This window comes from Eimeria acervulina, genomic scaffold (genome assembly GCF_000499425.1).
Source record: "Eimeria acervulina Houghton genomic scaffold, Eah_scaff725, whole genome shotgun sequence".
In the NCBI taxonomy this organism is placed as follows: domain Eukaryota; phylum Apicomplexa; class Conoidasida; order Eucoccidiorida; family Eimeriidae; genus Eimeria; species Eimeria acervulina.
Genome location: NW_013547177.1, coordinates 379 through 12,045, shown reverse-complemented (window position 1 = coordinate 12,045; position 11,667 = coordinate 379). Strand labels below are relative to the sequence as shown.

The window sequence follows — 11,667 nt, the reverse complement described above, 5'->3', positions numbered from 1 at the left end:
TCTGCATAATCGGCAAAGACAGAAGGAGATATTTTTTATAATATGTTTTTGCTTTAAAGACACTCTACCCTATATGAGATTCTGAGCGGGTGTAGGCTCCCCAGTGCTTATCCCCAGAGGGCAAGAAGGCCTGATGAAGGTCTTGATGCAAAGAGAGAAAGGGGTTCAGGTTTTCGAAGAACTTACAGGGGAGTTTTAAGATATTGTTTTTGAGTTTATCAAGAAGCAAGAGTTCTAACAAATGCTGCTATGCAGCAGGCGGCCCCGCTTTAGGCGTGGAGTGCTGTGCTAGCTCTTGACCCTTAGAGCCAAGTGGTGCTATCGACTGAAAGCCGAGACCCCTGTTCTTTCTTAGTGCAGTAGTGCGTTGCAATATAAACAAAAGACATAAGGCAAGAATACCTCAAAGGAAGCAGATATCTTCCTCTTCTTTGTGTCTCCGTACGCTCTGGGTGCAGCAGCCCACCGACCCCGAGCTGGAGAAGAGGATGTGGCTTGAGATGAGGTGCAGCACTCCTCTTTGTAAATAACACTGCAAGGCCCCTTTGCATGCATGCAGAACAAGCCGTCCCTTTTGCTGTCTCCATCAATATTTTAGACTATCGTTGCTGCAATGCTGTTGCATGCGGGCTGTCTCCTGAGACGTATGCGCATGAGCCAGCCTTTGACTGACCCAGGTAATAAAAAGGAATAAATTATTTTCTTTATTTTTATTTCACTTAGAATTAATCTAAAAAATTAATCATTAATTTTTTTGCTGCTCACTGTTTGTCTTTGTTTTGCAAGCTGCTTAATATCAGCATTCAAGCATGCGTTAAAAAATACAAACTGAGGACATAATATTTAGAGTGTACAAAGCAAAGAAAAAGCCTCTTAGTTGCACAGTCTGAGTGTCTCTGTACCCTCTCCAGCATTAACAGGAGCAGCAGCATATAGCAATAAGGAGACAGAAGGCAACACCCTATAAAAGGCGCTCTCTCCTGCTAGTGGTAGAGGTGGGGGAGAGCCCCTTAATGGGGGTGCTGTCCTTTACTGCTGCTGCTGCTGCTGCTGCTGCTGTTGCTGTTGCTGTTGCTGTTGCTGCTGCTGCTGCAGCTCCAAAGCTATACTGCAGCTCTTTGTTATTCTCTCCCCTCTTCGCCGCCTCAAGAAGAGGAGTACAACAAATATGTTTTATTTTAGACATCAGTACAACAGAAATAACTTTAAAACAAAGACAGAAACACTCAACAACTTATTACACACATCCCCTACTCAAGGGTACAGGGGGGCCCCCAGGGGGCCTCATGGGGGCCCCCCTTGGGGGGCCCCCTGTAGGGGTAGGGCCTCACGAGCCCTTGGTCTCAGTTGTTTCTTCTTACATTTACTTGCATTTTCTCATGTCTTTATATATTTTTAATTATAAAAAATAACAAAGGAGACCCCAGCGCCGCTGTAGAGGCGCAGATAATCTGCTCAGGTGGGGGGCCCCTGCTGCTGCTGCTGCAGCAGCAGACAGAGGTGAGGGGCCCCAGTGCAGCAAACATATTATTTCTGGGGGCCCCTCCTCTTGTCTTTCTATAAACATTATGCTGACTTTGCTTCAGCGTCTAGGGCTCCCGTTGCGCCGGCTGCAGCACCGCCTCCTGCTGCTGCCGCTGCTGCTGCAGCTGCTGCTGCTGCCGCGCAACTGCTGCTGCGTGCAAGTAAAGGCTCACTTCAGCAGAGACACCCCACAGATTCATTCACTTGGGGGCCTCATAGCTCTTTTTCGGGGCCCCCGTGGGGCCCCCTGTTCGAGGACCCCCCTGTGTACTGTATGTACACCTGGGGTGCAGCGGCACCTTCAGCTTGCAGCAGCAGCAGCAGCAGACAGCTGCAGCAACAACGCGAGCGAAGCAGCAGCACTCAAACCTGGCGCTGTAGCAGCAGCTGCTGCTGCTGCAGCTCGTGCTGCTCCTCCAGCCTTCTCCGTAGGGCCTTCCCCCCTCAGGGATCTCCTTGGGTTCGCATGGACTTACAAACAGCAGCAGCAGCAACAGCAGCAGCAACAGCAGCAGCAGCAGCAGCAGCAGCAGAGCGAAGGGAGTTTTATTAGGAGGTTTTTGTCTCGCATTGGCGTTTTGAGCTCTGAGAGAAAGGAGTCCGTTGAAAACCCTAAACCCTCGGCCTCTGTCTCGCATTGGCGTTTTGAGCTCTGAGAGAAAGGAGTCCGTTGAAAACCCTAAACCCTCGGCCTCTAAAACCCTAAACCCTAAACCCTAAACCCTAAACCCTAAACCCTAAGCTCATTTTTGTGTTGTTTATCTTTGCGCATTTGCTTGCATGCAGCCTGCAGCTCGACTGGCATGTGCTGGGGGTCCCTGTATTTGCAGTGGTGGACTCAGCCGGGAACCCCTTCATTTATTCAGAGCAGCAAATCTTTCTCCCCAGCAGCAGCAGCAGCAGCAGCAGCAGCAAAGGGTTGCTGCGGTTCTTTTGGAGGTGGAGGGAGAGGCGAACCCGCTCTGTTCAGGTGCAGAAGGGGCTTCTCTTCCTTGATGCTGCAGATGCTAATGAATACCTGCAGCAAATACTCAAATCAGCGCGTCAGTGCTGCTGCTGCTGCTGTTGCTGCTGCTGCTGCTGTGTCTTCTGTTGTAGTCCTGCTGCTGCAGCTGCTGCTGTTGCTGTTGGTGTTGCGTTGCTGTCCGTGGATACTTAGCTGTAGCGCCTTCTGCTCCTGCTTCTGCATCTGCTTCTGCTTTGCTGCTGCTGTTGCTGTTGCTTTTGCTGGTGCTGCTGCTGCTGCTGCTGCAGCTCAAGTAGATGCTCATCTTGCAGCTTTTTCACTCGCTCGCGTTTGGCCTGAACTGCGGCGATATCTCAAACTCCGCTCCCCCACACCCAAACCCTCAGGGGCCCCTGTGGGGCCCCCTGGGGGGGCCCCTGAGGGGGCCCCTGAGGGGGCCCCTGGGGGGCCTCCGGCTATGGAGGGTGATGGGTGGGGATTAGAGGGAGTTGGAGAAGATGATGAAGATGAGGTGGGGGCCCCTGGGGGCCCCCCTCTCTTTCAGTGGGTCTTTGTACCCTCAAAAGAAGCGGTAGGAATACTCTATGAGTATATGCTGCTGCCGCTGCTGCTGGTGCTGCTGCAGTTGCAGTTTGCTGCTGAGTTTGCTGGTGTTTTCTGCTGCGTTTGGTGCTGCAGTTGGCTTCTGCGTTTGGTGCTGCAGTTCGCATGCGTTTGCTGCTGCAGTTTGCATGCGTTTAGGTGCTGGCAGCACGGAGATTGAAGGCCTGCTGCGGAGTGCCGCTCTTTTGCTGCTGGCAGCTGCGAGTAGAAAGACACGGGAAGAGAGTGATGCCTCTCTTCTTTAGTTTGCAAGACCTTAACAAGACCTACGGATCAGCCTGCAGCAGCAGCAGCAGCAGCAGCAGCAGCAGCAGCAACAGCAGCAGCGGGGAAGAGGGCGCAGGGGTGGTAGTCGTCGATTTCATTGATTTGCTGTTGAGGCTCGCGCTGCAGCAGCAGCAGCAGGTGCTTAACTGTCTGTACACCGCAACGGAATCTGTGCTGTAGCTACCCCTTACCTGCCCCTGCTGCTGCTGCTGCTACCGCTGCTGCTGCTGCTGCTGCTGCAAGTGTTGGTGTGTCTCTGCGCCGTTTGTTTGTTTGCCTCAGAGAGACCCCAAACAAGCGACAGGATCTCCTCTGACGCATCCTTATCACGAGCAGCAGCAGCAGCAGCAGCAGCAAGATGCTGTTAAGGATCTGGGTGCTTTAATAGACACGGGGCAATGGGGCCTCGTTCCCAGCTCCCTTGCGCTGCAGCAAGTGCAGCAGATGACTGCTAAGGGCACCAGAAGGGCCCAACTGCATGCAGCGCCTCCTCAGTGATGCAGGGCAGCAGCAGAAGTAGCAGCAGCAGCAGCAGTAGCAGCAGCAGCAGTAGCAGCAGCAGCAACAGTAGCAGCAGTACCAGTAGCAGCAGAGGTAGCAGCACTTGCACAGCAGCAGCAACTGATGCTGCTGCAGGCCTGCTGCAGCTGCAGCAACGGCAGCAACAACCGCTGCCGCAGGACTGTTGCAGCTGCAGCAACGCAGCGGCAGCGCCTGCAGAGAAACAGAGAGAGCTCGCTCCCTGGCCAGAAGCAGCTGCAGCAGCAACAGCAGCGGCTGCACAGGCAACACTAGCACTAGCAAGCAACAGCAGCAGCAGCAGCAGCAGCAGCAAGAGCAGCAGCAGCACACTCTGGTTAGACATGAATAAAGGGAGATGATGTGGCTTTTTCTGCAGCAGCAATTCGCTGAATTGTTTTAATTGTTTAAGGAATGTCTGCTGGGAAGCAGCAACAGCTCGGGCGCTATTGCTGCCGCAGTTGCTGCAGCAGCAGCAGCAGCAGCGACTGCTGCTGCTGTTGCTGCTGCAATGGAGCAATAAGTTTTCTCCATCGCAGGCTCTAAGAATATTAAATTTAATAAAACAAACTTAAAAAGTTCTCAAATAATAAATTTTTATTTTTGTTTTATAGCAGCAGCATTCAGAGCCCCACGGCGCTGCGCTGTACATACACCTGGGAGCTTAGCTGCTTAGAGTGTATATCTTAAATCGGAGATATTTTTCTTCTCTTTGTTATATAAATTGTATTATTTAATCTTCACTTTATATTTACCCCTTAATAACAAAGAGAAACGGCTCAAACCCTCCCCTTAACCCCCAAACTCAGCAGCAACAACAGCAGCAGCAGCAACAGCATCAGCAGCAGCAGCAGGCATGTTCTAGTATAAAGCTATGGGGTCTTTGGAGGCTTTAATTTCCCTTAACTTTACAGATGAAGATATAGACCCTCCTAGCGCCTCCTTAGGCCTCCTAGAGACCTCAACATATCAAAACAGAGAAGCAGCAACAGCAGCAGATGATTTGACGGGGGCCCCCTGGGGGCCCCCAGGGGGGCCCCCTGCTTGGGCTGTGAGTGCTGAAAGAATATCTCCAAAGACACAGCTGGATTTTCCTGTGCCGAAGAATAAGATCAGGAATAGCCCTGCAGCAGCAGCAACAGCAACAACAGCAGGAGCAGCAGCAGCAGGAGTTGAAGCAGCAAAAGCAACAGAAGAAGAAGCAGCAGCAGCAGCAGATGCCGCAACAGCAGGGAAGAAGTCCGAGGAGCAGCAGAAGCGGGGAGGATCTGCTTCAGCTGCAGCAACACCAGCAGCAGCAGCAACTCCAGCAGCAGCAACAGCAGCAGCAGCAGCAGCAGCAGCAACAACAGCAATAGGACCTGATGGGGTACCCGTGCTGAAGTATGGGGCCTTATTTCAGTTTGTAGATACAACAAAAGATGTGTGGGAGGCGGTGCGTGTTGCAGCAAAGCCGCAGGTTAAGAACGAAGATGCAGCAGCAGCAGCAGCAGCAGCAAACAGCAAACTCAGCAGCAACTTAGCACTGCTGCAGTCGCTGCCGAAGCCACAGGGGTCGTCAGCCTCAGGCTGTCTGGGGCTTTTGGGCTCTGCTTCTTCTGCTGCTGTTGCTACTGCTTCGGATGCAGCAGCAGCAGCAGCAGAACCAGAAGCAGCAACAGCCTCTCCTGCCACAGAAGCAGCAGCAGGAGATGCGGCGCTGCAGATGATGCCCCGTGTGCTGCAGAAGAAGCAGCAGCAAATCAAAAAAGAACAAACGAACACGACAGCAGCCGCAAAACCTGAGGACCCAGCTGCTGCAGCAGCAGCAGCAGCAGCTGCTGCTGCTGATGATGATGATGATGATGCTGATGGTGCAGCAGCAGGGGGCCCAGCAGCAGCAGCAGCAAACGAGGGGTTCTTGACTTCGATGTTTACTCTCTATGACTCAGACCAGGAAGATGCACCAGCAGCAGAAACTAGCAGCAGCAGCAGCAGCAGCAGCAGCAGCAGCAGCAGTGGAGATGTGCAAGAGAGTAAGACGGAGCCCGCGCCTACAGAAGCGCCTTCAGCAGCAGCAGCAGCAGCAGCAGCAGACTATGGAGCAGCAGAAGCAGCAGACTATGGAACAGCAGCAAATGAAGCAGCAGCAGCAGCAGCAACAGCAGCAGGAGCAGCTTGGACGTTGAAAGAAGAGGAGGCTGCGATAGAGGAACTAGGAATCGAGAAAACCATCATATCAGGCATCTCACAAGCTGAGGTGAGGGTTTAGGGTTTAGGGTTTAGGGTTTAGGGTTTGGGGCTTAGGGTTCTGGGTTTAGGGCTTGGGGTTTATGGCTTGGCGCCTAGGGGTTGGGGTTTAGGGTTTAGGGTTTAGGGTTTGGGGATTTAGACTTTGATATTAATGCTGCAGTTATTTCCTTGCTACTGCTACTGTTGCTGCTGCTGCTTCATTTGCTGCTGCTCTGTAGTGTGCTGCTGCTGCTTCATTTGCTGCTGCTCCATAGTCTGCTGCTGCTGCTGCTGCTGCTATTTTTGCTTTTGTTCGCGGGAAGAGTTTAGCAGTGTTGCAAGAACCAGGGTTTAGGGTTTAGGGTTTAGATTTGAGGGTTTAGGGTGTGGCTAGAGGGTTTAGGGTTTAGGGTTTGGATATGAGGGTTTAGGGTTTAGGGTGTGAGGGTTTGTGTGTTTGTTCGCAGCTGCGGGATTTGCGCCGCATGGGTGCGACTTCTGTTAGTGGGGCTACGCTGCAGAACCCTGACTGGTAAACCCTAAACCCTAAACCCTAAACCCTAAACCCTAGGGGGGAAAGCACAGGTTATGCGTAGAGGGCTTTAAACCCCAGTTTGAATTTATATTTATTATACTGTATTCGTACGAGAAGCTATTTTTTTTTTCTGGCCTTCGAGGGTTTAGGGTTTAGGGTTTAGGGTTTAGGGTTTTGGGGTGTATCTACAGGCAGTTAACATCGCAAACAGGGCCTCAAAAGAAGGGCAAGCTGCGTCTGGCTACAAAGGTTTGGAACGCAAAAGAAGGGGTTGTGACGGAGACCCTCGAACCCAAAGTTATGCAAAAAAGAAAACACCAGGTCCGCCAGGGTTTAGGGTTTAGGGTTTAGGGTTTAGGGTTTAGGGTTTAGGGTTTAGGGTTTAGGGTTTGAGTTTAGGGTTTAGGGTTTAGGGTTTAGGGTTTAGGGTTTAGGGTTTAGGGTTTAGGGTTTGGGGTATAGGGTTTAGGGTTTGGGGTATAGGGGATACGAAGCGGGTTGTGTAGAGGGCTGCTGAGGGTTTTGTGTGGGGTGGGTGGGCGTGGGGATTCGAGGGTTTAGGGTTTAGGGTTTAGAGTTTATATAGGGTTTAGGGTTTATCAAGGGTTTGGTGTATAGGGTTTAGAGTTTACGGATGGGGTTTAGCAGAGGGGTGAGGGTTTTATGTGGGATGAGTGGGCGTGGGGATTCGAGGGTTTAGGGTTTAGGGTTTAGGGTTGAGGGTTTGCGCAGATAAACTGGCTGGCTGCGGAAGCGCACGACAAGGAACTCGAAATGTTAGAGATGACAGCGAGGACGAGACAATCAAAATATCAAACAGCTATGAAATATGGGTGGTGATGTTGTGGTTTAGGGTTTAGGGTTTAGGGTTTACGGTGGTGTGCGATGTGCATGCATGCGTGTTATATACCCTAGCTAGCTGTCCTCCTCTTGCTGCTGCTGTTGCTGCTGCTGCTTGTGCTGCTGCTGCTGCTGCTGCTGCTTTGGGAGTCCTTTTAAACAATTAAATTAATTTCTTTCTTTAAGTTAAAACAAACTAAAACACAAACCGCAGCTTCGATTGGGGTGTACGTACACCGCGGCATACTCCGCCCCACAACTTTCTCTTAAATCTTTTTTTCGCTATGTACACTCGAATAAACAAAACACCCAAACTCTCTCACTGTCTGCCTCAATGCTACCAGCTGCTGCAGCCGCTGCTGCTGCTGCTGCCTTTACTGCTGCTGCTGCTGCTGCTGCTTTTACTGCTGCTGCAGCAGCTGCAGCTGTGGCTGCTGTTGCTGCTTTTATTGCTGCTGCTGTTGCTACGGTAAGAAGTTTAGATAGCCTAATAATAAACAAGTGGGATCCGATCCCCACATTATCTTAACTAGCCTATTCAACATGGTGGGGTCCGAGCCCTACACTATCTTAATTAGCCTATTAATAATAAACAAGTGGGATCCGATCCCCGCTCTGCATGCTGCATACGTTGTGCAGATACACCTGAGGTGCATATACACTCCAATTCGTTTAAACAGCCAAAACGTAGGCGCTGTGGGGCTGCAATAATATCGCCTCCCTTAAGCACCACATCTCAGGCAGCATCAGCAGCAGCAGCAGCAGCAGCTGCTGCTGCTGCTGCTGCTACTGCTGCTGCTACTGATGCTGATGCCTGGCGGAGAAGCAGCTGTTAGTCTGCTGCGGCGCTGCTCAATACGCAAACGCCACTACGGGGGTCGCTGCATTGCTGCTGCTGTTGCAGCTGCTGCTGCAGCTGTTGCTGCAGCTGCTGCAACATTGACAGTTACTATTGCGTCTGTTGGAGCATTAGTTACAGCATTCGTTGCTGCTTCTGCTGCTGCTAGTTCTGTTAACTGCTGCTGCTGCTGTCATAGCTGCTTCTGCTGCTGCTGCAGCCATGCCGTTTTTGCTTCTGCTTCTGCTTCTGCTGCTGCTTCTGCTGCTGCTGCTGCTGCTGCTGCTGCAGTTGCTGCAGTTGTTTATGTTGTACTTTGTGCGTATAGAGCAAGCACCTTAAGACAAGTTATAAACCTGTCTCTTGCTTCTTTGCCTCCTTCTTCTATTAAGAATAGACGGTTAAGCGGTGCAGCGGCTCCGTCTTGATATTCAATCATTAAAACACAATCTTGCGATGAGCTGTCTAGACACTTCAAAGAAGGGTTTTCACACAAACTCGCGGTTGAAGCATTACTCTGCAAGGCTGGCAGACTATACACCTCCCGAAGCTGCATATACACCCCAACAACTCGCAAAAATCACATCATCCACCTGCATATACACCCCAATATCTTTCATACAACAGCTGCATATACACCCCAATATACCCTAAGGGAACTGCACATACACCCCAATATCTTTTATACATACAGCTGCATATACACTCCAACCTCATTAAAGACAGCTGCATATACACCCCAATATTATGCAGCTGCTGGAAGCCTCATCAAAGCGAAATAACAAATACAAAACCCTAAACCCTATCCTCCAAACCCTAAACCCTAAACCCTAAACCCTAAACCCTAAAATACAAAACCCTAAACCCTATCCTCCAAACCCTAAACCCTAAACCCTAAACCCTAAACCCTAAACCCTATCCCCGAAACCGTAACCGGTAAACCCGTAAACCGTAAACCGTAAACCCTAAACCCTAGACCGTTGAGCGTACGGATTTGAGAGGAAATGAGTGCTGAATCCCGCTAGCGAAATGAAGAGAGAAGTCTGACAGGGTTTTATTTAAGAAATATCTGCACGAGATCTTCTTGTTGGCCGACACATCCAGAAAAACGCAAGGGGGTCCCGAGACAGCAGACTTCGCGAATAACTTCACCTAAAACATATATAAATATTTATATATTTATATATTTATATATCTAATATATATATAAATAAAGATATATATATTTATATATTTATATATCTAAAATATATATAAATAAAGATATATATATATATATATATGTGTGTGTGTGTGTGTGTGTGTAGATTCATGCAGACAGATTTAGATATATATATATATACTGCTTATCCTTTACTCTATTTATACATATATATATATATATGTGTATATAAAATATAAATAAAATAAATATATATATATATATATATATGTATTATATGTTTGATATAAACAGATACAGAAAGAAAGGAGACAGAAAATAAACGGGGACAGCAAAAAGAGAGAATAAAGAAAGAGACAACAAAGAGAGCAGATAATGCATCCACCCCAAACCCTAAACCCTAAACCCTAAACCCTAAACCCTCGGTAATAAGTGAAGGTGCAGAGACACACGAGGGCCTGAAGGCGTTCTTTCTCTTTTTGTTTTTGTTCAGCGGTTAGCGGCTGCTCCTCTCCAACTTCTTGTGCCCCCTCTAAAGAAGGCTGCACATACACCCCAAACCCTAAACCCTAAACCCTAAACCCTAAACCCTTTACGATAGGCCCTAAACCCTATACGATAGGCCCTAAAGCCTTTGCGGCCCCAATGCCCAAACCCTGAACAACAATCCCCCAAACGCTGGCCCTACACCTAAACCCTAAACCCTAAACCATAAACCCTAAACCCTAAACCCTAAACCCTAAACCCCGAGCATCCAGCCTCATAATGCGCGTCCTATAAGAGGAGACAGAGAGAGACAAAGCGGGATAAGGAGAGACAGAGAAGAGCAAAGAGACAGACAATTTAAATATAAAAGGAGACAGACAGAGCATAGAAAAGTTAAACAAAAAACAAATAATGCATGCAGCCCCACCCCAAACTGCGTCTGCGTCTCCTCCTCTGCTGCTGGGTCGCAGCTGCAGCACGAAAAGAGTGCCATTTCGATTGCTGCTGCTGTTGCTGCTGCTGTTGTTGCTGCTGCTGCTGTTGCTGCTGCTGCTGCTGCTGCTGTTGTTGTTGCTCTTGCTGCTGATGTTACTGCGCCGCTGTTGCTGCTGATGTTTCTGCTGCTGCTGTTGTTGCTGCTGCTCCTGCTGCTGTTGCTGCTGCTGTGAGAAGACTATATCCAGGAAGAAGATGCCTCTGCTGCTGCACTGAGTCCCCCCAGCTGCATGAGAGGGGCCCTTAAGATATGCTGCAGCACCCTCTAAGAGCTCCTACAACAGCAGCAGCTGCAGCAGCAGCAGCAGCAGCAGCAGCAGAAGCAGCAGACCGTTGCTTCTTACGCAGCAGCGCACGAGATATAAGAAGAAATCATACGGGCAGCTACGAAGAAGAAAGTAGCAATATGAAGCGAGTAAACCCCAATATATAAACCCCAAGGGTTTAGGGTTTAGGGTTTAGGGTTTAGGGTTTAGGGTTTAGGGTTTAGGGTCGCCAAGCCCGGCGAGAGAGAGCCCTTAGAAGCGCTCTTGCTCTTAGGGTGTCTGTACAGCTTCCAGCAGTAAAATAAAAAATAAAAAATAATTTTAATTTAATAAACACAAAATAAAATTAAGAAGGCAGAGAAGAAAGCTAAGAAGATCAGGCTTTCTTCTTTCAGCCCCAAGCAGCAGCAGCAGCAGCAGCCGCTGCTGCTGCTGCTGCTGCTGCTGCTGCTGCTGCTGCTGCTTGTATTTTGATTAATAATAGATGCCCCTACAACTGTTGCTGCTGCAGAGGAGACGATAAATTATTTATGAGAGGCCCCCCTAAGGGCAGACAAAGACAGAAAAACCTCAAAACAATGCAGCAGAAGGGTCGCCTATATAACCAGTATACAGCAGCAGCAGCAGAAGCAGCAGCAGCAGCAGTAGCAGCAGCAACAGCAGCAACAGCAGCAGCGGCAGAAACGGGCTGGGCCCGCAGCAGCATCAGCACCAACAGCAGCAGCAGCAGGAGACACAATACAGTAGCGACAGCAGCTGCAGCAGCAGCAGCAGCATGATTAGCGGGGGTGTATAGTTTTGCAGCAGCAGCAGCAGCAGCAGCAGCAGCAGCAGCAGCAGCATAGTTTACTCTACCCTCTGACTCTCGCGCAGCAGGGCATTAGGAGTAATTTCTTTAGATAGGCAGCACCGTAATAATAATAAAAATAAAAAAATAATAATATAATGCGTAGT

The 11,667-nt window shown here is 49.6% G+C and overlaps 3 protein-coding genes across 3 annotated transcripts; 2 read left to right on the top strand and 1 right to left on the bottom strand.

Moving 5' to 3' along the window:
• Nucleotides 1-1,568: 1,568 nt before the first annotated feature.
• Nucleotides 1,569-3,859, top strand: EAH_00047410 (hypothetical protein, conserved; the record flags this gene model as incomplete). Its single annotated transcript, XM_013391470.1, has 5 exons — nt 1,569-2,122; nt 2,311-2,567; nt 2,779-3,062; nt 3,233-3,532; nt 3,644-3,859. 5 exons carry the CDS (start codon nt 1,569-1,571, stop codon nt 3,857-3,859), a joined length of 1,611 nt encoding a protein of 536 aa, XP_013246924.1.
• Nucleotides 3,860-4,754: 895 nt separating this feature from the next.
• On the top strand, nt 4,755-7,466 carry EAH_00047400 (hypothetical protein, conserved; the record flags this gene model as incomplete). Its single annotated transcript, XM_013391469.1, has 4 exons — nt 4,755-6,119; nt 6,559-6,623; nt 6,818-6,947; nt 7,359-7,466. 4 exons carry the CDS (start codon nt 4,755-4,757, stop codon nt 7,464-7,466), a joined length of 1,668 nt encoding a protein of 555 aa, XP_013246923.1.
• A 1,142-nt stretch (nt 7,467-8,608) lies between these two features.
• Nucleotides 8,609-10,722, bottom strand: EAH_00047390 (hypothetical protein, conserved; the record flags this gene model as incomplete). The annotated part of the gene is made up of 5 exons (XM_013391468.1): nt 8,609-8,854; nt 9,295-9,456; nt 9,919-10,008; nt 10,122-10,150; nt 10,380-10,722. Coding segments are annotated over 5 exons (870 nt in total), but the record flags the coding sequence as incomplete, so codon positions are not given.
• Nucleotides 10,723-11,667: the final 945 nt, after the last annotated feature.